We start from the raw sequence: 24888 nt of genomic DNA, 5'->3' as shown, positions 1-24888 counted from the left end.
TTTTGGGACGTCTGGGTGGCTCAGTCGGTTAAGCGTCTGACTCTTGATATCAGCTCAGGTCATGATCTCACAGTTCATGAGTTCAAGCCCTGCGTCGGGCTCTGTGCTGATAGCTCAGAGCCTTCTTGGGATTCTCTCTCTCCCTCCCTCTCTGCCCTTCCCCCCCCCCAAAAGAAACATTGGAAAAAAAAAACCAAAATAACAAATAGAACGTCACATTTTTATAAACAAATTTGGTTATGGTAGTGAGATTATAAAAGCCATGATATTTCCTTTCTTTGTTATAATTTAAAACGGATTTGGCTTTTAAACTATTCTTTTTAATGTTTATTTTTGAGAGAGAGAGAGGCAGAGCACAAGAGGGGGAGGGGCAGAGAGAGAGAGAGAGAGAGAGAGAGAGACAGAATCCGAAGCAGGCTCCAGGCTCTGAGCTGTCAGCACAGAGCCCGATGCGGGGCTCCAACTCACAAACTGTGAAATCATGATCTGAGCTGAAGTCGGACACTTAACTGACTGAGCCACCCAGGTGCCCTGGTTTTTAAACTATTCTTAGTCTATGTTTCATTTTATTCTCATAGTCAGCTGCCCTGGGATAGGTGTTGTCAACATGGAGGGGATGGGAAATGAATGGCCCCACAGAGCCAGAGTCTGCCTGGAGACATGAGGTCCTGCTGACAAGGGACTGTCCTCAGGTGGCACGGCAGGGTCAGCAGATTTGGGGCTGATTTGATTATTTTAGGCCAAACTCCTCTCAGGTTTCCTCTGATGCTTCTGAGACCATCTTTTGATCCGGCAACATCTGCCTATTGTCAGACAGTCAGTTTAAGGCAGCTGAAGACAGAGCGGCCATGGCTCTCTTCGCTCACGCTCTCCCACATCCAGGCAGTGATCTGGGCCTCAGATGGGGACCACCACCTGGTGTGTTGAGAAGAAACGTTCTGACTGGGTTGCCGCCTGTTATCAACTGTAACCCAGAACGAGGCTCTGGTTAACTGCCTGGTGGTGATGGCTTGTGGTAAAGGCATCAAAGCTTGCCACCTCACAGAAGAACTTCTATTTTTCACTAACACGTTCTTCTGTCCCATTGAGGTTGTCTTGGTCGCCTCATTAGCACCTTGTTAAAGCACTTTCCGGCATACCATGTAATCTGGCTTTGGCCAACATGAGAATACTGAAGGACAAACAATACTTCTTAATTGTAGAGCTACCAGACTGAACATTTGAGGATTCTGATATTTGTTTGCAAAATGTTGGTCAGGCCAACTATGCTCTCTGTGCTTCTGTTTGTACCAAAGGTGAGCAAAATTGTCTTCTGTCCTCTATCTGTCCTCATCGGAAGTGATGAAAATATACATCACACGAGTCTAAAGACGGTAAGAGCAGAACATCGCCCGTGAGAGAAAGAGCTCTGTAGTGAAGAATCATTTTATTTTCATGTTTTAGATGATACACCTCCTGAAGACTCCATTCCTCTGGTCTTTCCAGAATTAGACCAGCAGCTACAGGTAAGGATATTTCCAGAGTCTTTCTTTTTTCCTCCTTAGTTTCACAAATTATAGTGAATGGACAAATCGCGTAATTGAGAAAAGACTGACTTGGAGACAGAGCAGGGAGCTTTCAAGTCACGAAGGCTTGCATTTCTAGAGCTCCAAAGTCTAAGTGAAATATCAGTGAAAGCAAGCTTCTAAAGAGCTTAAGGAGTTCTGGAGCCTGGGAACAGGGCTTGTACCTACTCTCCTTTGCTCAGGATGTCCCTGTGCCGTTGCAGTGATGACCCATTTCGAATTGGTGATTTAGTGGTAAACTGTGCAGATGTTGCTTGTTATGGGGCAGGGGAGTGGGGAAGACTTCAGAATAATCTTCCTTTGTCTCCTCCACCCCAACCCTTCTCCACTCTTCTGACAACCTTTTTTAAAAATTTTTTCTTTAACATTTATTCATTCTTGTGACACAGAGAGAGACAGAGTGCAAGCAGGGGAGGGACAGAGAGAGAGGGAGACACAGAACCTGAAGCAGGCTCCAGGTTCTGAGCTGTCAGCACAGAGTCTGATGCAGGGCTCGAACTCAGGAACTGTGAGATCATGACCTGAGCCGAAGTCAGACGCTTAACAGACTGAGCCACCCAGGTGCCCCTGACAACTTTTAATAAAATATAATTGTTTTAAGTTAAACATTCTGAAAACCGTCTGGTTTGATCCATGGGAAAAATATTTCGTGTGCATAGTTTATGGATGATCTATCAAAGGGATCCCATTTTAATACACCAGAATTATTTGAAGGGAGTTAATTTGTAACACTTCAATTTTCTTTAGATGACATATGGTGATACCAAGCAAAGATGGCTGTCTGCCTGAAATATTTGGATACTGGCCTTGGGTCAAATGTTCTCTTGAGTGCCTCACTTTGCAGTTACATCTAGACAAACCTAATAGGGGTCTTGAATCCTGCACGTAGACATTTGCTTCATCTCTTACTTGTTTTTCTCTACGTATTGATTTTGAACGCCTTTAGGAGGGGTCTGCCACCCCCATTTCCCCCCAGGTGTGATGTTCCCCCTTCTCTTAACACCCAGCAGCTTTTCCCATTCGCGGGTGTGACTGGCATCCTGAAGTCATTTGCGTTTGGGAGCCCTGGTCCTGCACAGCCCTCGACAGAGGTGGGAAGAGCCCTCATGCAAACCCAACCGAAAGTCTTTTCCGTTGGCTCTGGTTCTTATCTCAGTCCCAGGGCCCTGAGTTAAAAACCCGGAAGTAGCCACGTCAGAAAGGAAGAGCTGGTCCTCCAGTACTGGAGTGTTCTCTGAAAAAGCAAGCCAGCACGACTCAGGTGTGACTAGGTGTGAGGAGTCCTCATTCTTACCTCTGCCACAGTCCTGGGCATTGCCACGGTGCTCTGGCAGAGAGCCCACTCCACAGAACACTATCAGTTATACAGAGATTCCTGAAGATTGTCTCTACTGTCTCTAAAATTTCCTGGCAGGTATCAGCCATCTTGTCTCCTCCTTCTGCGCCCCCCCCCCCCCTCCCAATGCAGGGTCTTTAACCCAGCTCTCCTGGTTCCTGATATCTAACCATATCCCCCAACATCACTTCTTTTCACCAGGGCGAACAACCCAGCTCTCTGTTTCTGTCTGGCATTTTCCACCACACACACCCCTTGCTTCCATTCTGTCCTCACAGGAGGGCTGTGTTTGTGCTGCTGGTGGGATGGTTGGGATTGTAAGATAATAACTAGATTTTTTCCCCCCAAGTCCTAGTTGTTTTTTTTTTCTACTTTATTTTACTGTCACCTCACAGCTATTTTATTATCATGGGAGTTAGATAAAAATGAATAAACATGTTTTGGAAATAAAATGGTAAAAGCATATTCAGGTTCTGGTTCCTCCATCAAACTACGGATCATTAATTCTCTTTTTTTGTATTGACAAAAATTTTTTTTTTCTCCCTTTGGGAACATTAATGATCTTGCCTTGGCTCACGGATCATTCTTCACAGGATTCATAGCACCCTTGGCAATTCTCCAGACAGTTTTTCTGTTAAAGCCTTGCAACATCCATTTGGATTTTATGGTTTTAATTCCATTTGACATGTATTAGAAATTAAGTCTATTTAATTATCTTAGTCCAATGAGACTATTTCATGTTCATTGATGAAGTTAATCAGGTGAGAGGCTGCTTTCTGGCTCCTGGGTTTTGATTCCCGCCCCCCCCCCCCATCCCAACCCTTAAAATAAGGTATTATTTAAGCCTTCATGAATGGAGGGAACATTCTTAGCTTTATACCTAAAATCATTTAAGTAAGTGCTTGTTTGTTGGGTAAAGGGTATGACTGAGTTTGTTACAAACATTTGCTAGTTTTCAAGCCATTTGGTTAGGGTCACCTCTGTCTGGGGCTGTTGCCTGCTACCATTATTCTGTCTCCAGTGCATGAATGACGAAAATACAAGACAGTGAGACTGGAGAGGGGAAAGCTCACACAGGAAATCACTCTTAAAGCAGATTCTTCTCTCCATGCTTAGCCTAGGCATATAAATTTAAGCCATTCCGCAGCAGGAAGTCTCTGTGTTGAAAGCAATGAAAATGCTTTATGTACAAAAGGCACAATCCATTCTGCAGAGCAGGCCGACTTCACAGTCAGTGTCATGTGCTTTCATCACATGGTAATGGCTCTTGGAATTTTACCGACCATCATAGTCCTCTACGGTAGAATAAAAGTTAGGTTACAAAGGCATATGAAGTGCCTTGTGGTTGTCACTATTTGCTTGAGGATAAACTGACTCTTGATTATCTCTCCAGGAGCCTTCAAAACTTGCCAAATGAAAACTAAATGATGCCAGGTGATTATTGCCGGCCCTGCTCTCTGCAGAGCCTCAGATTTAAATCCCGCCATGCATGTCGAGCATCGCTAGGCCAGTGATGCTTCCCCGCAAATAATCTCATCTGAGCCTTGCCAGGATTGTGTGAGCTATTATGTCTCCACTTTAGAGATGAGAAACCTGAGGTCAAATTTTGGTCTAAATGAATTTTCTATTTCTGACTAGATCTCGGATTCTGAGTCTAGGTAGCCTTCTTTCCCTTGCACCTTTTGTGAAACCTACGGACTGTTTAAATTACTTTGATAGGTAGAGGTTTTTTGTTCTGGTTTGCAAGGTTGCCATAGTGTGGTTATAGAACCTTGCAAAACCTGTTCGGACTTTCTGATATCCATTACACATTCTTGTGTTGTTTATAAAATGGAGCTATAAAGTATCTATTTGGTAGATACTCTATCACCAGTTTGACCCCCTAGATTTTTCTGTTGCTTTGCCAAGAATGTGGACATGTTTGAGCATGTAATTCGTGTGGCTTCTATTTTCACAGAAGCCAAAAAAAGCCCTGTGCAAGAATAGCAGTGACAAACATTTCTCTTGATGTCTCTATTAATGCAAAATGTTGGGCAAGAGACTTTGGGGTAAGGTAGGTGTTAAAATGAACATCTCTTTATAATGTTCATTTGTGGGCCTTCAGCCTCAGCCCGGGGGCAATGGGTAGGTTGATTCTATTTTATGCGGATTCCTTTCCTGGAACTTGGTTTCTAAATTCTCTATGCCTAGTAGAGGCAGTATTTGGGCACAGCTGATGTAGCACAGCCAGTCCAAAGAAAAGAGGCTCAATTCTATGTCCACTTCTAAGAATGAATGAAAAATCACTACTTTTCTTTAGGCCTCGGTTTCCTTCTATTTGGAAAGGAGATAATGCCTGACCTCCTTCTTTATCCTGAAGGATGGTGTGAGTCAGCACCATATTTGTCTTAAAATTTAACCACGTTCTTATGCTTCGGAGATCGTCGTTTGACCTATAGATGATCCAAAGCTAAGCTGCAATATGGTCTTAAGTGCACTGGAATGACAATATGCTTTTATAATCAGGCAGGGAACATGTTAACCAGTACGTTGTAACAACTTCCTAATGGGACTCACGATGGCTGGAGCACGGGTATTGGCATTGGGTTGGCCTGAATTTGGATCTCAGCTCTACACCTACCAGTTTCGTGATTGATATTATTTACTCTCTCGAAACCTCACTTTTCTGAACTGCAAGGTGGAGACAGTGGTATCGATCTTACATTGTTATTGTGGGAATTAAATGTGAGAATGAGTAGATATAACACAGTGCTTGGCAAAATGATTGCTCACTTAGTGTTAATCTTCTTCTCTGGTGAAATTGTTTTTTGAATGATGTATTTAAGAATTAGCAATTTATCTTTATATGTATAACATGATAAGAGAAGCATCTCTTTGGATTTTTGAGTTAGGGATAGAGGTTCTGATGCTCTCTCTTTTCCATTAAGCTAAGGTACTTGGAAAACAATATGACTTTTTTTTTTTAAGTCAAATTGAGCAATAGCTTCAATCCTCCTAAAGTCCTCCCATCTAATCTGAGAAGACAGTGACAGGTGTCTCTGTGGTACACACTGAACTTGCTTTTTCTCAGACAGAGTCTGGTAAGTCCAGAAACTGATGTCACCTCCACAAATAAACAATTTCCTAGCTTCAGTTGTGTGCCGTAATATCTTGTTATCCGAGTAGTCTCTTCAGAAATTTCCTTTGGGTCTTGCATCAGTATATTGCTTGATATCTTGGGAAAGACAGTGAGAGAAAATGGAGAAGTCTTAGCATTCCAGGATTCTGCTACACCAGTCTTGAACATCCATCTGGAAATGCAATTAAGAAATAATCCCATAGAAAACACTGAAAATGTCTGCATTTTCTCATACACATGTTGGAAAGTATGGTATGGTTGTCTGTTGGCTGCTGTGACCACACAGAAAATATACACACATACCTTGGAGCTTTACAATGGTAGGTGTACTTTTTTTTTCTTTTTTGTGAAGCCCAGTAGTCGTCTAACAAGATGCCTTGTTGGAAAAGTCTGAGACACTCTTGAGTTACCTCTCTCTTGAATATTGCTTACATTAATAAACATGACTTAAATAGCCTTCAATAGCTATTCAATAGCATTCAATAGCATTCAATATTTCAATGTTATATAAGATATGCAGCAAAATTACTAGTGTTGACTCTGACTATAATGTAGATATTATAGAAATGTCAATCCTTAAAATATTTTAGGGGTGCTTGGGTGGCTCAGTCGGTTAAGTGTCCGACTTTGGCTCAGTCTGTGAGTTCTAGCCCGTGTCAGGCTCTGTGCTGACGGCTCAGAGCCTGGAGCCTGCTTGGGATTCTGTGTCTCCCTCTCTCTCTGCTCCTTTCCTCCTTGCACACACTCGCTCTGTCCCTCAAAAATAAATTAAGAAAAAAATTTTAAAAATATTTTAAATTCTAATATAACAGAGTTTTCCAATATTGCAATTAGTCCTATGTTTTTCCATTTGGTTTTAACAAATTATATGTTAATTTTGGGACATTAAAATGCAACGTCAATTTGAACCAGATACCTCCCCCCTGCCCCTCCCCCAATAAAGATAACACTGAGATTCAAGGAATAAATAAAAAATCTGCTCAGCAACTGTAGAATATTTAGCTTCCTAAATATATCCTCTGTGTGGGAAGCTGGGAGAGGAAAATTAAATTCTTACATCTCTTGAAGTGGATGGGGCCAGTAGTATTTGAAGAAGCCAAGTAGAAAACGGAAGCACTTAAGTTGGCTTTGCCCCCTTGCGGAGAGATGCTTGGCTGGGTCCTGTCCCACGGGGTGCTTTCCAGAAGACGGAGTCCATTTCAGGAGGAGATCTAAACCCGGGCAGAGAGCAGAGATGGGATGGTGTGGCTCAAGCCGGCATTCTTGGAACAGGAGCCTGTGGTTTCTCTCTTACTTCATCTTGTTAAATCTGTCCTGATGATTGGGGTGGAGACCAGGGAGAGTAGTGGCTCAGTCACACTGCCGTGTAATTTAAAGCCCTTACAAGCTTCATCCTCAGGCAGCAGATGGGGCTGAGCTGGAGGAAAGGAGGTGAGAAGGAAGTCCCGCTCCCGGGCTCTGACCTCATCCAAACCTCCATCTGGGTCTTGGAAAAATGTGTTTCAAAGTTGGCTTGAGTCGCTGTTGGGACTATCTTAATTTAACCTTCTTAGAACTGGCTGCATTGTGAGAAAACTAGTACCACGGCATTGAGTGAGTCTGAAGAGTTGTTTCTGTGATCCCACAGAATTTGTTCTCTGGTCCAGGAAGAATACCTTGACCTTTTCACTTTCAAATCAAGTATCTTTGGACTCCTTGTCTTTGGAATGCAATATTTCATTCTTCAGGCAAGAGGGTAGGACAAATGTATCCAGAATGTAGCATAATTATGGAGAAAATAAGGAAAATTTTTTCTCTGGATGTGAAAAGAAATTCACTGTCAACACGAAGCGTTTATTTATTGCTTGCCTATTCCCAGCACAGAGCGAGGACTACAAAAACCTCTTGGAGGAGAACAGTCAAAATTAAGCGATGAAAATATGTGTTAATTTTTATTCCAAGAAGCAGATAGATTTTTTCTCACCTGGTTACCACCAGTATTCTTTTACAATATTGTTTGGTTTTCAATGTGAACATGTGTTAAACCCTATCTTAAACCCAGGTATGGCTGATTAAGTCATGAATGTCAATGTTTTAAATGTCACATGATAAAAGCCTTAGGATAGCTCCATTTTTACACTGGAAACCAGATTATTGTGCTTGAATTTTAGAAATGTTTCCTCAGACAAACACTTTCATTTTCTTCAATGGATACTGTTGGTCATAGATTATCTCTTATTTTGAGGGGTTATAAGAAGGTAAGAGAGAGTCACTCTCAGTGAAGACCTTATCATGCTACACACACACACACACACACACACAGAGAGAGAGAGAGAGAGAGAGAGAGAGAGAGACGTTATATCATAAGGCAATGACAGTGTTCTGTGTTGTACAGAACAACATCTCATTACCTATAGTTTTACTTTTTTTGGGGGGGGTATAAACCTAAATATCTTAAAATTCTTCATTCACCAGAATTCCTGCTGGAATGAGAACCATACGTATTTCAAAATTCTTTGCTTAGTTTCTTTGCCTGGGATAACTGTCAAATGCCTTTTAAAGACAATAGGTCCTGCTGCCTGGTTTTTTTGGGGGTGGGGGGAGGCGTTGATTTGTCTAGTGATGTTTAGGGTTTGTGGTGAATGGTTCTGGATGTAAAGGGGTGAGAAATTTTAAGTTCACTGGAGAGAAATTTGGGAAAGAAAGAGTGTTTGGGTGCAAATGAAGTGAACTTCAGATAGTGAGTCTTCATAGGAGTTCTTAGAAGATGAGGGAGGAACAGTGGAAAGATCTAATGACAATTTTTTTTTTTGCACTAAGTTTTTAAAAAATTTTGGTAAAAACACACAACATAAATTTTTCCATCTTGATAATTTGGAAGTGTACTGTTCAATAACATTAAGTATATTCGCATTGTTGTGCAACTGATCTCCAGAACTTTTTCCTCTTGCAAAACTGAAACTCTATACCCATTAAACAATGCCTCATTTCCCCCTTCCCCCAGCCCCTGGCGACTAATGGAATGATTTTACGATGTTGTAGTGGGTTATGCAATATAACTTCCCTCCTTGCTTTAAACAAACAAAACTATATTGCTCCTTAATGCGTTCATGCAGATTGTGAGGGCTTGAAGTGGAGCCCAGTTATATGCCGGTTGGATGAAGACAGAGCTCGCAGGAGCTAGAGGCTGGAGTAGCACCTGGCATCCTTTTACACCCTGAGATGCTGAACACTAAGTATTTTTGGCTTGTCCTTTTTTAATTGTGAGAAACCTTGAAAATAGCGTTATGTGTAAGTAGGCTGATCACCCTGCTAAGAGCACGTGAGGGTACTGAATATATCCGGAAATACTCCCTATCCTCATATACCCTTAGCAGCATGATCTTGCTACCTCTACATAATATTTTCAAATTTCCCACAATTAAGAAGTGCCAGTAAAAAAAAGAGCAGAGGAAGAAACTTCCCACTTAATAAAAAAGCATTGCAGGGGAGCAAGCTAAGGGGGAAAGAGACCCCTCTGTTCTTAAGAAAATTGTGAATGTAACTTTCAGTTTCGCTTTTTGATGACGGCATCAGGGGATATTTCTCCCTCTACATGGCTACTCTCATTTATTTCCTCTTAAGACATAAAGTCTTTGCACAGAGTCCTAGAATCTTTTGGCTGTCACATAGGTTAACTATGCTGAATTTGTGGCTCAGGGACCTCGAAGTGGTGGCAAGTTTTGGCATGGACTGAATATAGCTTACGTGATGTTCGTAAGGACAGGAAATGGGATGCGTAGAGTCTTAGGGCCTTTCAGGAAGGACACAGGGCACAGATGATTTAATAGCGACTTGGCTAAGGTGTCCGGAGTAAATTGTTTTCATTCTCCTTACTGTTATACTTGGTAATTTGCCAGGGTAACAGGTGAAAATTGATGAGGGGGTGGTGATGTCTAGGACATAGGCCCAGAGGAGCCAGGAGTTCTGAATTCCTTTGGCAAGAGCTTTGCCTCACGGGGTGCATTATACGGTAATACTACAGGGCATTACTTTTCAATTTATTATCATAAATAAAGAGGTAATGGTTCCAACAGACTGAGTTTATGCTACGAATGTGTTTATGGGGCAGTAGGGAGAAATGCTATATAATGTAGTTATTATTACATTTTCCATGAATTTGGACATAGGAGATGATCCACGTGAAGGTAAATTTCATGCAAATCTATTTTGAATTTTATTTCCTTTAGAAAATCTCTACTCAGAGGCCTCAGAATAAATAGGGATCATCTTATTTATCTGTCAAACTTTATAGGATTTTATAGAACTTTATAGAATTTTTATTACATCCTGGATGGGGTTGCTAAATAGAACACCCAAAGAAATCTTTGTCTTTAGTATAACGAGAGGAGCAAGAAGGAAGAAATGCATTACTTCCCAATTTCCTAGTGTAAAATTAGTGAAAATATGACCTAGTCAGGCACATACTTACATATATACACTGTTGTGAGAAAGGGATTAGACTGAAGAGCCCATTTAACAGTAAAGTTGTATTTCTCAGATTTTATATGCCATTTTCTATAAATAATTGAAAAGGGTGATTAAAAAACTCTTTAAAAGTCTATTAGCTACTGTTCCTTAAAGTAATGTTTTTAATAATGTATTGCTAACTAGAAATTAGAATTATAAACCCAGGGAAAGTCAGTTCTTTAAAAAATAATTTCTAGAAAGAAGTAGGATTTTCAACACGTGATGGGTCTACAGGCTTGCCCTGTTCGTCTTTGTTTTCCTTGTAGATGGGAGAAAAACAAAGACATAAATCCCTGCTGTCTTTGACCTCACATGTTATAAGCATTATTTTACTTGGAGTTTGGTCTTTCATGGGATTTGTTAATCCTTGTAAGCTTTATTTCCAGCCCAGCATCATTTCTTCAGTTTGGATGCATCTCTCAAAAGAGAGCCTTTCTTGTAGGGTTACTCCACACTACAGGATGAGATTATGCCTCTGGGCTGCAGGAACAGAAAGTAAGGGGTAATTAAAGCAGACAACTGAACTATTTCCCCACCACTGCCCTTCTCGAAAGCAGAGTTTGAGATTTCCGGGGAGAAGTGCAGAATTATTAGAAGATCTAATTTTACTCCAATGCATGGCAAATAATAGATATGTCATGAGCCTTCCGGTTCTGGCTCAGGCCTGAGAATGCCCCACAATGACACTGGAAGATGAATGTGGAGAATATCAGCCCACCTCCCTATTTTCAGTCAAGCAGAATCAGCCAGACCCTGTCCAATGTTGACTGCCAATACTATTGTCCTGTAAAAAATCTCTCTCTAAAGAACATCAGTAGAGCAAAATCATTTATAATGTATTCCGATACAAAGAAATGGACTGATTTCTTCTTGTTGTTGTTTGTGAAGCCTCTGCCGCCTTGTCATGACTCCGTGGAATCCATGCAGGTGTTCAAACAGCACTGTCAAATAGCAGAAGAATACAATGAGGTCAAAAAGGAAATCGCTCTGCTTGAGGAAAGGAAGTAAGTACTGTTCCCCTGAACCCTCTTACCTCTGAGTGATGTCTCCTGGTCATGGACTGGGGGAGGTGGGCATGGAATGGGCTGAACTTGAGGGTGAGAGGGAGGGGTGTGGGCAAGTGACATTCTGTGGTTCAGAGGTTACTGGGCAACTTCCATGTTTTTATCATGTTTGACTATAGAAAGAATGCAAATGAAACTGCTGAGGATTAAAAGCTTTACTCTATGGAGTACTGAGACGAATAACAGGAGTACTTCCTACCCAAACCCAATTTTTTGATAATCATTTTTAGATCAGGAAGGTAAAAATGCCCAAACAGCACCCAGATGCACACTATGTGCCCTGTGGATGTGCCCAAAGCCCCCAGAGCACTTTGGCTTCGAGTGAGTTTTAATGAATGGTTACATGGTGGCGTTTCCACGTCAAGTAAAGAAGCCACTGTGACAGATCTTTGGAATAATGTAAATGTATTAACATTTTACAGTCCAATAGCCCGAGGAAGTTTTTTTTATTTTGATAGCTCCATTACCATTCCAGTTCTACTGTAGGGAACTTTGGGTATCTATTAATTAAATTAATTAAAGCATTCTAATTTTAGTCACACTAAGCCTTTCCTTTCAGAATTATCATCCTTTTTAATTGCACTCGATTCTGCCAGTGTCTACCCCAGTGACCCCCATTCCTTCATACTTTCAAAGCACCAGACACTTTTCCTTCCTAGCACTGGGTAGTTTGCACTTACACATTTATTAGTGGGATCTTTTGGTTAATAGTTGTGTCTCCTACTAAGTGGTAAACTACTAAGTGCTTTGAACCCCTGAAAGCAGGGCAAGTCAGGTGTTACTCACCACCATATTTCTAAAGCTGGACACAGTACATGGGATGTAAATGCTGAATCCATTTTTGTTGAGTGAGTGACACATAATCAGAACATATTTTGATTCTTTAACTTCCTACTTTTCCCCCTCTTCCTCTTACTGATACGTGATATATATTTATTACTTAGTTTTTAAATCAAAGTGAGTGAAATATGTTTTGAGAAATTTATAAAATTCTTGGGACTCTTTGAAGACCCCCCTCCACCCCCTAGATCGTGGTTGGACAGTACAACATGGTGGGGAGGAGTATGGGTTATGGGGTCAGACTTTGCACTTACTGTAAGACCTCGGATAACAAACCTTTCCTTACTGCCTTGCTGTGTTGTGCCTCAAATGTAAAATCATACCTGGACTTATGGCCAAAGGGGGTTAAAATATGTTTAAAAAAATTTTTTTAATGTCTATTTATTCTTTTTTTAAATTTTTTAAATGTTTTTATTTATTTTTGAAGGAGAGAGAGAGACAGCATGAGAGGGGGAGGAACAGAGAGAGAGGGAGACACAGAATTCGAGGCAGGCTCCAGGCTCTAAGCTGTCAGCACAGAGCCCGATGCGGGGCTCAAACTCACGAACTGTGAGATCATGACCTGAGCTGAAGTCAGATGCTTAACCGACTGAGCCACCCAGGCGCCCCTAATGTCTATTTATTCTTGAGACAGAGACAGAGCGTGAACAGGGGAGGGACAGAGAGAGAGGGAGACACAGAATCTGAAACAGGCTCCAGGCTCTGAGCTGTCAGCATAGAGCCCGACGTGGGGCTTGAACCCACGAACTGTGAGATCATGACCTGAGCCGAAGTCGGACGCTTAACGACTGAGCCACCCAGGCGCCCCGGGGGTTAAAATATGTTTAAGAGGAGATCAGAAAAACGTAACTTCTTCTCATATATCTGAGACTTTCTTTTTGGTCTGAGAGTTTTCAGAGGAAGGTGGTTGGAAGGCTCAGATTGCACATTTGCATACAGTCTGAGTCCTAAAAAAAGTTTCTTAAAGAAGCTGAAGAAGTTTACTAATAATGTGGCCTATAGTGAAATTAAAGGAGAATTTGTATAATCAATAACCTATAAATGTGTCTGTGTGTGTCTGTGTGTGCGTGTGTGTGTGTGTGCGCACATGAACTATGCTGTTGAGGCAGAAAAAAGCCAGGTAATTCTGTATTTATTTGTAAACTCTTCAGATTGAAGGTAATGGAGGACTTGGCTTATTTTAATTAACCCATGTGTGGTTTTTTTTGGCAATGCAAAACTTACCCACTAAATTATATGTTCTGTGAGTTTATATTTTTTGTATGTTTTGTTAAAAAATATGATAGGATAATGATGTAAGGGTGACTCATCTGGTCTTTTGTTGAAACATATCCCTGCTGTTTCTGCATTAACTCATCTTATTTTTTCCCTAAGCCTATTTGAACTTTGGACTTGTCTTGAAGCTAGGATATTATCTCCCTCCCTCCCCAGCCCCCACTTTCTTCCTAAATAATTGGCTAGATGCATGGTAAAGGACAAATTCTTTTGTTATCTTTTTTCCTTTCTTTTTAAATAAAGTCTCTCAAATTCCTTTTTCTCCATTCCTTCTTGTGCTGTTTGGGGTCAGGACTTGCTGCTTCACATCTTGGTCAATGTAATGTTATACCTGGTTTCCCTGCCTATGATTTCCTGTTGTTGGAAAAGGACACGGAGTTCTTGGCCTGGTTTGCAAGCTCTAGCCCCCTATGGCTTTACACCCCAGCAGAATGTTCTTTCTCATCATGACCTCTTCGCTTCTTCCTGCCTCTGTGACCTTGTTCACAGCAGCCTCTAGGTCTGGAGCACTTACTCCTTCCTCAGATGCTACCCTCGAGGAGAGCTTAGCTAATATCCCTGCCCAAACACTCCATGGGATTCATCTCTTTTCCTGGGTGAAAGAAAATACACTGGAATGACTCTTTTTGCATGTTTGTAGGCTGGGGTTATCAATAGTTATCCTTTTAACTTCATGTCCTTCATGTCCTATCAATAGTTATCCTTTTAACTTCACAGACTTTCTGACTGTGCATAGTTACCTACAAATGTGAATACCTTTGAATATCTCTTTGTGTCCCCATCACCGAACAGGGACTTGCACATAGGGTCAAACATGAGTGAGGGTGATTTTGAGTGATTGATTGTAGGATATAGTAATACCCTTTGTGTATACAAACAGTGTAACAAATGTGTCATTTGTAATTTATATGGTCCATATTTAAAATAAAGAGTCAATATCAGCATTAAGGAATTGCTAAGATAAACTAAAATAGGAAGTATGGTTATATCTTATATTTATAAATAAATGATCCTGGTCCTCCAAGGGTTATTGGTGATCATTGTTTCCATTAACACTATACTGAAATGGAAATTCATTACACAACAACTATTTTCCAGAACAGTGTTTAAGCAAGATAAATAAAGCCAAATGGATCTGACCCATGTAACTAGCTCTCTGTTTTTTGGTGATTTGGATAAGAATTTCTTTCCCATCATTTCATACAGTGTGGGCGATTATGTTGGTCTCCGGTGATTGGCTAGCGTAAGCTAGACACAGAGAGAGATGTTAACTCAGGTATTTAAAGGAAAGTTTTTCTTTAGTAGAGTCAGACGGGCACAGGTTAAGCTGAACTTCTCTCTCATCTCCAGAGGGGGTCACCCTGGATCAAGCTTGGGAGACCGCAGAGGGGAGCGAAGAGTTGATTATAATTATTATTTTAAATCATGTCTATTAGATAAAGAGAGTCCAACATTTTCTAGGACTATAAACTCAGCACGCAGTGAATTTAATTTAAAGAATCACTTCTGGCTTATGTGATGTATGAAAAGCTTGTTCTTACTTTTATTGGATTTTTTTTTCTCAATTGAAAAAAAAAAGGACAATTTTATTGAAAGCCTTAAAAACTTACCGAGAATTCTGACATCTTTCCAGGACTCCTACTATTATTTCTTGCCTCTTTCTAGGCCTTTGAATGTGAATAATCTTACAGAATTGCATATATAGTAAAATGAAACGTATACATGATTTTCTCAACAAATAGTATAAACTCTTAAAATATAACACATGCAGTTTTTTGTGGACGTAATGGAAAGAAGTGAGAGGTGGACATTGGATGCCTTCTGAAATTTATCATCCATATTTTGACAGCAAGTTAAAGTACATGATTAAGCTACAATTAGATCTAAAAATGAGATTTACAATTAGTAAAGGTTGCTTTACTCCAGATAGGGTATTTTATCTTGTTCAAAGGAGAAACCATTTGTCTTCTCTGTATATGAAACATTGTGCCAGGTGCTGTGGTGTTTAAAAGATTGACTTAGAATGTCAGAAAGAGAGATAGATTCTTAGAAAATTCAGGATGAAAAATGTCACATAATTAAGAAAAAATAACTCCATGGTTTTCAGTACACTCACAGAGTTGTGCAGCCATCATTACAGTTTTAGGACATTTTCATCACCCAGGAAACCTCGTAGCTCCCGCTTCCCTCCCTCCCCCCGCCCCCAACAGCCACTGGCCTCCACTCATCTACTTTCTCTCTATGCATTTGCCAATTCTGGATACGTCATATAAAAGGAACAATATGGTCTGTGGTCTTTTGTGGCTGGCTTCTTTCACCTGACAGGATATTTTCAAGGTTCATCCACATTGTAGCATGTATTCCTTTCTCTTGTTGAATAATATTCCATTGCATGGAGAGTCCATACTTTATCCGTTCACCAGTTGATGGACATTTGGGTTGTTTGCACTTTTGGTTATTATGAACATTTGTGTAAAAGTTTTAGGTGGATGTATGCTTTCGGTTCACTTGGGTACGTGCCTTGGAGTGGAACTGTCAGGTCATGTGGTAAATCAACGTGTAACCTTTGGAGGAATTGCCAGGCTTTTTCTAAAGTGGCTGTACCCCTTCATAGTCCCACCAGAAATGTCCAAAGGTTCTGATTTCTCCTTATCTTTGCCAACACTTCATGCTAGTGAGTGCAAAATGCGGTCTCGTTGTTGTTTTGATTTATAGTCCCCCGACAGCTAGAGATGTTGAGCATCTTTTCATGTGCTTTTTGCAATTTTTATGTCTTCTCGGAGAAATGTACATTCAGATCCTAGCCCATGTTTTAGTTGGATTATTTCTCTTTTTATTATGGAATTGAAAAAATGTTATAGAAGTTCGTGAGTTCAGGTAAAACATTAGAAAGGGATTTTCATATGGGGGTAACACAAAAATAGCAGACCTATATTTTCATATCTTTTGAAAAGACATAAAATGATGATTGAAGAAGCAACATCTCATTGAGGGGATAACATTGGAATTGGGGGAAAGGGAGCATATGTAATTTGTAATAGCATAGTCTAAAAATAGCCCTGTTCTGATTTGTTTTCAGTCGTGGCATTTAATTTGTCCCGAATTTTCCAATAACAATAGCTTTTTATGTTTAACCAGAAACATTTATTTCTTTAGGACATTCCTGATGGCAGAGATTTTTAAGTTGTATTCTGGGGACCCTTTCAAAGATTGGGGATGGAGCCAGTATCAGGCAGGGGACTGTCCAACGGCTAACGAGAGACGGTCCCATTAGCTCTGTTTTATTTTCTTCACTTCAGACTAAGATTTTCCTTGCAAAAGGGCATCACGCTAGAAAACATTGAAAACCTCACTTTTATATTTGTTTTATATGTATTATATATATTTATATGTATTTTATTTTTAGCACTTATTTAAAAAAATTTTTTTAATGTTTATTTTTGAGACAGAGAGAGACAGAGCATGAATGGGGGAGGGGCAGAGAGAGAGGGAGACACAGAATCTGAAGCAGGCTCCGCGCTCTGAGCACAGAGTCCTACGCGGGGCTCGAACTCACAGACCGTGAGATCATGATCTGAGCTGAAGTTGGAAGCTCAACCGACTGAGCCATCCAGGCGCCCCTATTTTTAGCACTTATTTTTATTTAAAAAATGTTCATTTACTTTGGGGGAGAGAGAAATAGAGAGAGGGAGAGCGAGCACAACCAGGGAAAGGGCAGAGAAAGAGAGAGAGAGAGAGAGAGAGAGAGAGAGAGAGAGAGAGAGAGAGAATCCAAGAAAGCAGTGCAGATCCCAATGTGGGACTTGATCGCATGACCGTGAAATCATGACCTAAGCCAGAATCAAGAGTCAAACGCTTAGCTGACTGAGCCACCCAGTCGCCCCTATATTCCAAGCAGTTAAAAAAATTATTAAAAGACATTTATACAGGGGCACCTTGGTGGCTCAGTAGGTTGAGTGTCCGACTTCGCTCAGGGCACGATCTCACAGCTCGTGAGTTTGAGCCCCATGTCAGGCTCTGTGCTGATAGCTCAGAGCCTGGAGCCTGCTCTGGATTCTGTGTCTCCCTCTCTCTGCCCCTTCCCCAGTTTACATTCAGTCTCTCTTTGTCTCTCTCTCTCTCTCTCTCTCTTTCTCTCTCTCAAAAATAAATAAACATTAAAAACCATAAAAAAAGACATTTACACAGCTCCCAGAAATGAGGTTTCTGCTGTCATAAAGAAATAGTAAATGGAGATATTTCTCCATATGTCTGCAATGTTGGCAGTAATGGGGGAGTCCTATCGTCCTCACTAAGACATCCTGATGTGGGTATGATGCCTCTGTATAAAGTATAGGACTTGCGCTCAATTTCTAATAGTGGAGATATGCTTCCTAAGACCAACTTGGTTAGCAAGAATCGAGGTTAGCGCCTGGTTTGCAATAGGATTTCAATAAATACTTGAACGGATGAGTGGAGGAACCAAAGAACTGTCTTGGCTCTTGACTTTTCTCCAGAGGTATAGCCGAGGGAGTTTTTCACTTTAGGATTTAGCTTTGTGTGAAATCCCCATGTTCCAAACTTCATCAGGCTTTGAGATCACACTTTCTGTTAATGCCCCAGTCATAATGATTTGGGTCTTTTATGCCACCTAATTACATGCTGTTCAGTCTTCTAACTGGAATCTCATTCCTCAACATCTCTCCATCTAATCTTTGCCTGGAACCATGTTGAAAGGGACAGAATATTTACCACTCCTCAGTGAGAGTGCCTTTAAGTAGGTCTCCCTGGCTAAGGAAAGAGGGTCCAATCTTTGGGGGAGCAGAGTGAGGAAACATTTTGCCTTTCATCTATTCCTATTCCACGATTAACTCTTGGTGGGATGATTGATAGTGGAAATCTCCATTTCCTTTGGAATAAGTGGTTCTTAACTGGGCCAACTCCTCAGCCCCAAACCCCCAAGATATTGACAATACCTAGAGACATTTTTGGTTATAATGACGGGTTGGGGGAAAATGCTACTGGCATTTAGTGAATAGAGGCCAAGGGTGCTGCTGACCCTTCTACAATGTGAGTGGATATAGGGCAGCCACCAATAGCAAAGAGTTGTCTAGCCCAAAAGATCAATTGTGCCAAGAGAAATTCTAGAGCAAATCTCAATTCTTCCTGCAAGGAAGTGTTGTCCTTTGGCTCCCAAATGATATAATGCATTTATTCCTTATGCATTATTCATTTGTAGGGCTTCAGTGCCACAGTCTAGACTGCACTTTGCAGTTCCATTTCAATACCATTTATTATTACCCCACCCGCATAAAATGAAGGTAGACTTTCACATACTTCTTACCATCTTGAGGCATCTACTTGTTCTCTCCTGTGTGTCATTGTACTAGAACACAGATCTTTTAAGAACCACCAACAGTGCGGTCGAAATCACTATTTAAAATAAATTCTCCCCAGTATTTTATAATATTATTATCCAAAACTCTTTAGCTCTTTATGTCTGAACTGTCTAGGATTTTGTCGTTTCCAAATGAAAGTCTTAGTTAATGCTGAACATCTAAAAAACCATGGTAGTGGTCTTTCCCAAATTAGAGAAATGTTTGTCCTAATGATGAATTCATGTTCTAAACTCCTGCAACATAAAGAATCTACTTAATTTTGGAGTTAGTTTCTACAAAGTTTCAAAGTTCTCTTCACTTGGACTCTCCCTTACCCTATTTGTTGTAGCAAATAAAACCTTTTCCAGGCATATGGCTTATGATGGGAGTGGCAGATAGTCTATGATGGACCCAAGGTTATGGCCTTTTTACTGTTGAAGTACATTATGTTGGAAACAGTATTACAGACTCTTGACTTCAGCAATAGGATTCCTGTAATGATGGTCTTCTACCCCCATATCACATTACACTGAAGGGAATGATAGAAGTGATCAACCCAAAATCAAAGGCAAGACCACATTCTAGCCAATTATAGATATTGATTTGTTCCTCAGATCATCTATTTACAAGATTGTCTCCATAGCTTAATGTACCAGGTTTAATTATGAATTGCTATTGGATGAACATAAACACGTCTATGTAAATAGGTCTTGGACAGGAGACAGCAGACATTTTGATAGTATTCATTGAATATATGTATAGTTGCTTATCAGATACATCAAACTAATTTAAAAACCTATCAGTTGAGTCCTCCTGATTCCACTAAGGAAGAAATTATCATTGACTTTCTCCAATGCAAGAAAAATGGACTAGACAATCATGATCATTCCTTTTAGTTGTAAAGTCTGTGATTTTCTAATTTATCTTTTCTACCAGTCAGAATGAATAACAGAGGTCTTCAGGAGTTTTAAATGAGGTCAGATATGGAACCAGGACGGCAGCCATTGTTATACCTTGTACTGCCAGTTCCCGGACCAGGATTTGAGAGCAAAACTTTACTTCCATTTGAATTACTTGTGTGAGACAGTTCATTTGAAAAGAAAAAAAGAACGAGAATAGACGATCTGATGGGTAGGGGTTTGAGAGATATGCATCCTCTTTACTTCTCTAAGTTTTACTATAAATTTCGTTAGGTCAGTTACCTAAGGAGCTTTACCAATATTTAATTATTGACATGTATTGATTGCTTAAACTATGCTTAGAGGCAAAGGGCCATAAGCATTTAATCATAAGGATAGGTTTGATTCCTGGCTTAGTCTTATTAGTTGTGGGATTTTTTCAATGTAGTTAAGCCCTTTGCATTTCTTTTTCCTCATCTTTAAAATGCATGTGATTTGTCTCTGAGGCATCTTACTCCTCAGTTATTCATTCAGCAAGTATTTATTGGGAGCCTTTATATTCTAAATACCATGGGAGACTCAAAGATCAACAAGAACTCAGAGGACCTTTGTGTATATACATATCAGTGTTCCAGCTTACCTTCCTTTTGTCCCTTCTAGGCCCTTCCTTTCCAATGCCTGGTTTTGCTCAGTGGTCATCAAAGCGGGTGCACGAAGCAGTCCATTGGGGGAAGAAAGAAAATACTAGAACTTCCATTCTGATTTGTGTTTTGTCCTTTTCCTGGAGTAACTGTTTATTTTGACAGTTTCAGACTTACAGAAAAGTTGCAAAAATGGTGCAAAGACCTCCCATATGTCCTTTCTTGGATTCACTGATTATTATTATTCTTGTATTATCATTAAATATTTGTTATTTGCCTTTGAGAGAGCACAAGATGGTGAGGGGCAGAGAGAGGGGGATAGAGGATCCAAATCGGGCCCTGCATTGACAGTCTGACAGCGGTGAGCCAGTGTGGGGCTCAAACTCATAAACCGTGAGGTCATGACCTGAACTTGAACCTGAAGTCAGATGCTCAACCAACTAAGCCACCCAGGCACCCCTGGATTCACTGATGATTAAAAACTTCCCCAGTTGTGCTTTAGTCTCTCTCCCCCAACACTGCACACTAACTGCTAGGGTTCTCTCTCTCTCCCTCTCTCAGTGAGATGAGGTATCTATCTGTCTACCTATTGTCTCTCTACCTCTATCTATCTATCTATCTATCTATCTATCTATCATCTCTCTATCCCCCCCATCTAATCATGCCCCATTATTCTAAATATTTCAGTATTTTCTTTTTAAAAAAAAATTTAAAATATTTATTTATTTATTTTGAGAGAAGAGTGAGCAGGGGAAGGGCAGAGAGAGGGGGACAGAAGATCTAAAGCAGATTCTGCACTGATAGCACCGAGCCCCCTTTGGGCCTCAAACTCCTGATGCATGAAATGATGACCTGAGCTGAAGTCAGACGCTCAACTGACTGAGCCACCCAGGTGCCCCAGTATGTTCTAAGAACGAGGACATTCTCTCACTTAACCACAGTACAGTAATTACAAATTAAGAATTTTACCATTGATACAGGGATATTTCATAATCCACGTTTGAATTGCATCAATTTCCGAATGATGTCCTTCACAGCAATTTTTTTTTTCCGGACCAGAATTGCACATTGCTCTTAGTTGTCATCTCTTTAGTTTCTTTAAATGTGGAACCATTTAGGCTAGCGGTTTGAAGAGTACATGCTAGCAATTTTGTAGAATTGCCTTCAATTTGAGGTTGTCTAGTGTATGCATTTTTGGCAGGAATACCAGAAAAAGGATGTGTCCTTCTCGGTGCATGTGATATCTATTTATCTCCTTACTGGTGATGTCAAGGTTGATCACTTGGTTAAAGGAGTCTTCCAGGTTTCTGTGCACTTTTGCCTACAGAGAAAGAGATGTGACACACGCTTATAGGCAAAGAATTCTGTTAGATCTAGTTTAGGATTAACTGACCCACATAAGGGGGGTGGACCTGTGTTGGGTTGTCATGTTTAGTAAATCCAAACATAGACTGGGAACCTTTAGCTCCTTATTATGTGTATTTATATCAATGAATTATTGATAGGTAATTACTGAGAACTGAATTTGTTTAAGACTTTATCACTCCTTATCCCTCCAATAACCTTAGCCTGCTCTCTGAATTCTAGAGTCAGGCCAGAAGGAAATGTAGATATAATGTTTTGTTAAATAGGGCTGCGGATATCTATACCTATCTATATCAGCAGTCCAGAAAGGCATGGAAAATAATATTTGCAGGCAGAAGTTGGATTCTTTAGTTTAAAGGAGACTGTTAAGGATTTGTTAAGCTCTCAAGTAGAAAACAAAGTTAGATAGTAACTGATTTTGGAGGACAAAGACAAGGTAAAGGACAAACTACAGTTCTATCTGTAAGACAATAGATAACATTTTAACTCATAAACCGACTTTCTGGGTTTTTTTCCCCTTAAATTAATAGTAACTTTTACCATTTTTGTACTCTTTAAACAAATCACCTTGTTTTGACTGTCAAAGGACTTATTGAGCTTTTTGGGTCTATGTTGAGTATTTTGGATGTGTCTGGTAGAGGTGCTAGAACAAAATAAAGTGGCTACAACTTGCAAAGCTGGAAAAGCTAAAAGGAAGTCGCTGGAAGTAACTAGAGGTGGTGAATTTAGAAAAGCAGAATCAAAATTCTGCTTCCATTATGCTGTTACTGCATAATTTAGTTGGTTTGCATTAAATTGTGTGCTTTTTCCCTCACCTGCCCCCTGGGTCTTCAGAAAGGAGCTCATTGCCAAGCTGGATCAGGCAGAAAAGGAGAAGGTGGACGCCGCTCAGCTGGCCCGGGAATTCGAGGTACTGATGGAGGAGAACCGGACATTGAAGTTGGCTCAGTCCCAATGTGTAGAACAGCTGGAAAAACTTAGAATACAGTATCAGAAGAGACAGGGCTCATCCTAACTTGAAACTATTCAATGTGAGCATAAAAGGTTGGTGACTGTTGTGTGCTGGCCAAAAGATTTTCATTTTAAAGGGATAGTGTGTAAAACCTACTGTTTCTTTCTATTACCCACGTGGCAAACATCTGTAATGAATTTAATGCTTGCCAGATCAAGTTTGTGAGAAGGGAGATTATATTTTAAATAAGATAATTAAAGCAAGCCTATTGGCAGTATATGTTTTCTGAGATCATAACTCACTTCCAAAGATACATTTTTTTCTTATTTACAAAGATGTGATCAGAGTGTACATCAGGGTAGAAAAAGATGAAAATAGAATATTAACTGACTCCGCTAACAATTGTGAACAGAATTAAGCCAGGAAAACAAACTAGTAAGATGCTCACTGTAGTTTCATACCTGTGTATTTTTAAATTTCATGTCTCGAATATTTCAACTATGCTCAAACCTGAAGTCAGAAACTTCTGCACACATTTTTATGTTCACCAGAGTTAGGTTTAATCCCTCAATGATTGATTGTACTGAGAATAAATGGTTGCATATCATAAAAGATTTCTCATGAAAATATTAGCAGAAAGCATGTTTGTGCCAAAAGCACACTGCCAGTGCTAACTTGCTGTTGTAATAAAAAGTTGATAAGGCTGCATTTTTTTTCACGCCATGTTACCTGACGGTAAACATCTCTGCCTTTGCTTGTGTGTGTTCTGGGGCATGCGGGAAATGGAAAAGTATTGTTTGGACGTTGCTTTGGTGAGTTCCCATGAAAACATGAGTAAAACTATGACTATGACTTTGTTTTGGATTTGAAGAGAGGTTTTGGATCAGTGATAACTAATAAGAATATATGAGTAATTTCAAGAATAAAATGATTCGCCTCTTGTTCCACCTATCACCATAGTTCCCCAAATGGATCTCTTTGTTTTATGTCCATTTCTGTTCATGTAACTTCTTTTTCATTAAACATGAATCAAACTGTCAGTCTTTATTTTGTCTCTTTCTTAACTTCCCTTATGCTACCGTTAGTTGGGACTGGCTACCCTGAGTCGGAATGTGTTCCTAGTCATATTTGTATGCGCAGAATCAGCAGTGAAGCCCCTTCTCTTGGAAAGACTGCAGATTCTCACGTAGGTCATGCAGAATTCTAATACTCAATATGATGCATTAGTGTCTTAAGGTATTTTCCCAGAAAACGTAAAAGAGGATGGTTGATTAAAACACCAGGATGGCCAAGGATAGACCAGTTTTTATGGACGGGGGGTGACTTACCCCTGGGTGGACAGATGGCAAGGTCTAGAGCCATTTTGTTGTTGTTATTGTCATGACTAGGATGAACAGGTGCTAGAGGCGTCTAGAGAATAGTGGCCAGGGATGCTGCTAGACATCCTGCCATGCACAGGATGACACCCTCAGCTACAAGGAATTGCCTGGCCCAACATGCCAATGGTGACCAGTCTGATACACCCAAGACTAGACTAGTCACTGGGCAGGTGGGCAGACGCCAAGGGGAAGCATGTTGCAGGGTCACAAGTTTCTTGCCAGGTGGTGCAGAGTCCATGAAGTCTCTATACACCCTGAACGTCCGTTTCCTCATTTGTAAAACAAAGCTTTTTGCTAGATCTCAACATTCTAATGTTATATGCACCTATTCATCCTGAAGCTGCTTTAACATTTGACCAAAGATGAAAGTCCCTATTATCCTGGTAGAACCTTCTTCTTTAGTAACCCCAAGGCTTATACATACTAATATAAAGAAGGAATTGTCCACTAAATTTATATAAATCCAGGGTTAATGGACTGGGAGAATGAAGAGTACATTGCCAATGTCTAAACACAGGAATTAGTTTTTGGTCACTGCCCATCTGAAGAGGTTTACATAGATTTACAGAATTCAAGCAGTCATGGCCCCTTATAGATAATTGGGAGCAG

The 24888-nt window shown here is 40.3% G+C and overlaps 1 protein-coding gene across 2 annotated transcripts; it reads left to right on the top strand.

The window, feature by feature from the left end:
• Nucleotides 1–1399: 1399 nt before the first annotated feature.
• On the top strand, nt 1400–24035 carry MAP3K7CL (MAP3K7 C-terminal like). Of its 2 annotated transcripts, XM_049627966.1 has the most exons (3): nt 1400–1505; nt 11396–11511; nt 22783–24035. In XM_049627966.1, the coding sequence occupies exons 2-3, from the start codon at nt 11429–11431 to the stop codon at nt 22961–22963; spliced, it is 264 nt and encodes an 87-aa protein (XP_049483923.1). In that variant the 5' UTR covers nt 1400–1505; nt 11396–11428; the 3' UTR covers nt 22964–24035. The 2 variants fall into 2 exon arrangements, with proteins under 2 accessions (XP_049483923.1, XP_049483921.1); XM_049627964.1 differs by lacking the exon at nt 1400–1505 and having other exon boundaries at nt 11030–11511.
• The last annotated feature ends 853 nt before the right edge of the window (nt 24036–24888 follow it).

The sequence above is a fragment of the Panthera uncia genome, chromosome C2 (assembly GCF_023721935.1).
Source record: "Panthera uncia isolate 11264 chromosome C2, Puncia_PCG_1.0, whole genome shotgun sequence".
Classification (NCBI taxonomy): domain Eukaryota; kingdom Metazoa; phylum Chordata; class Mammalia; order Carnivora; family Felidae; genus Panthera; species Panthera uncia.
The sequence above is the reverse complement of the archived record's forward strand: the minus strand, read 5'-3'. Positions and strand labels throughout refer to the sequence as shown.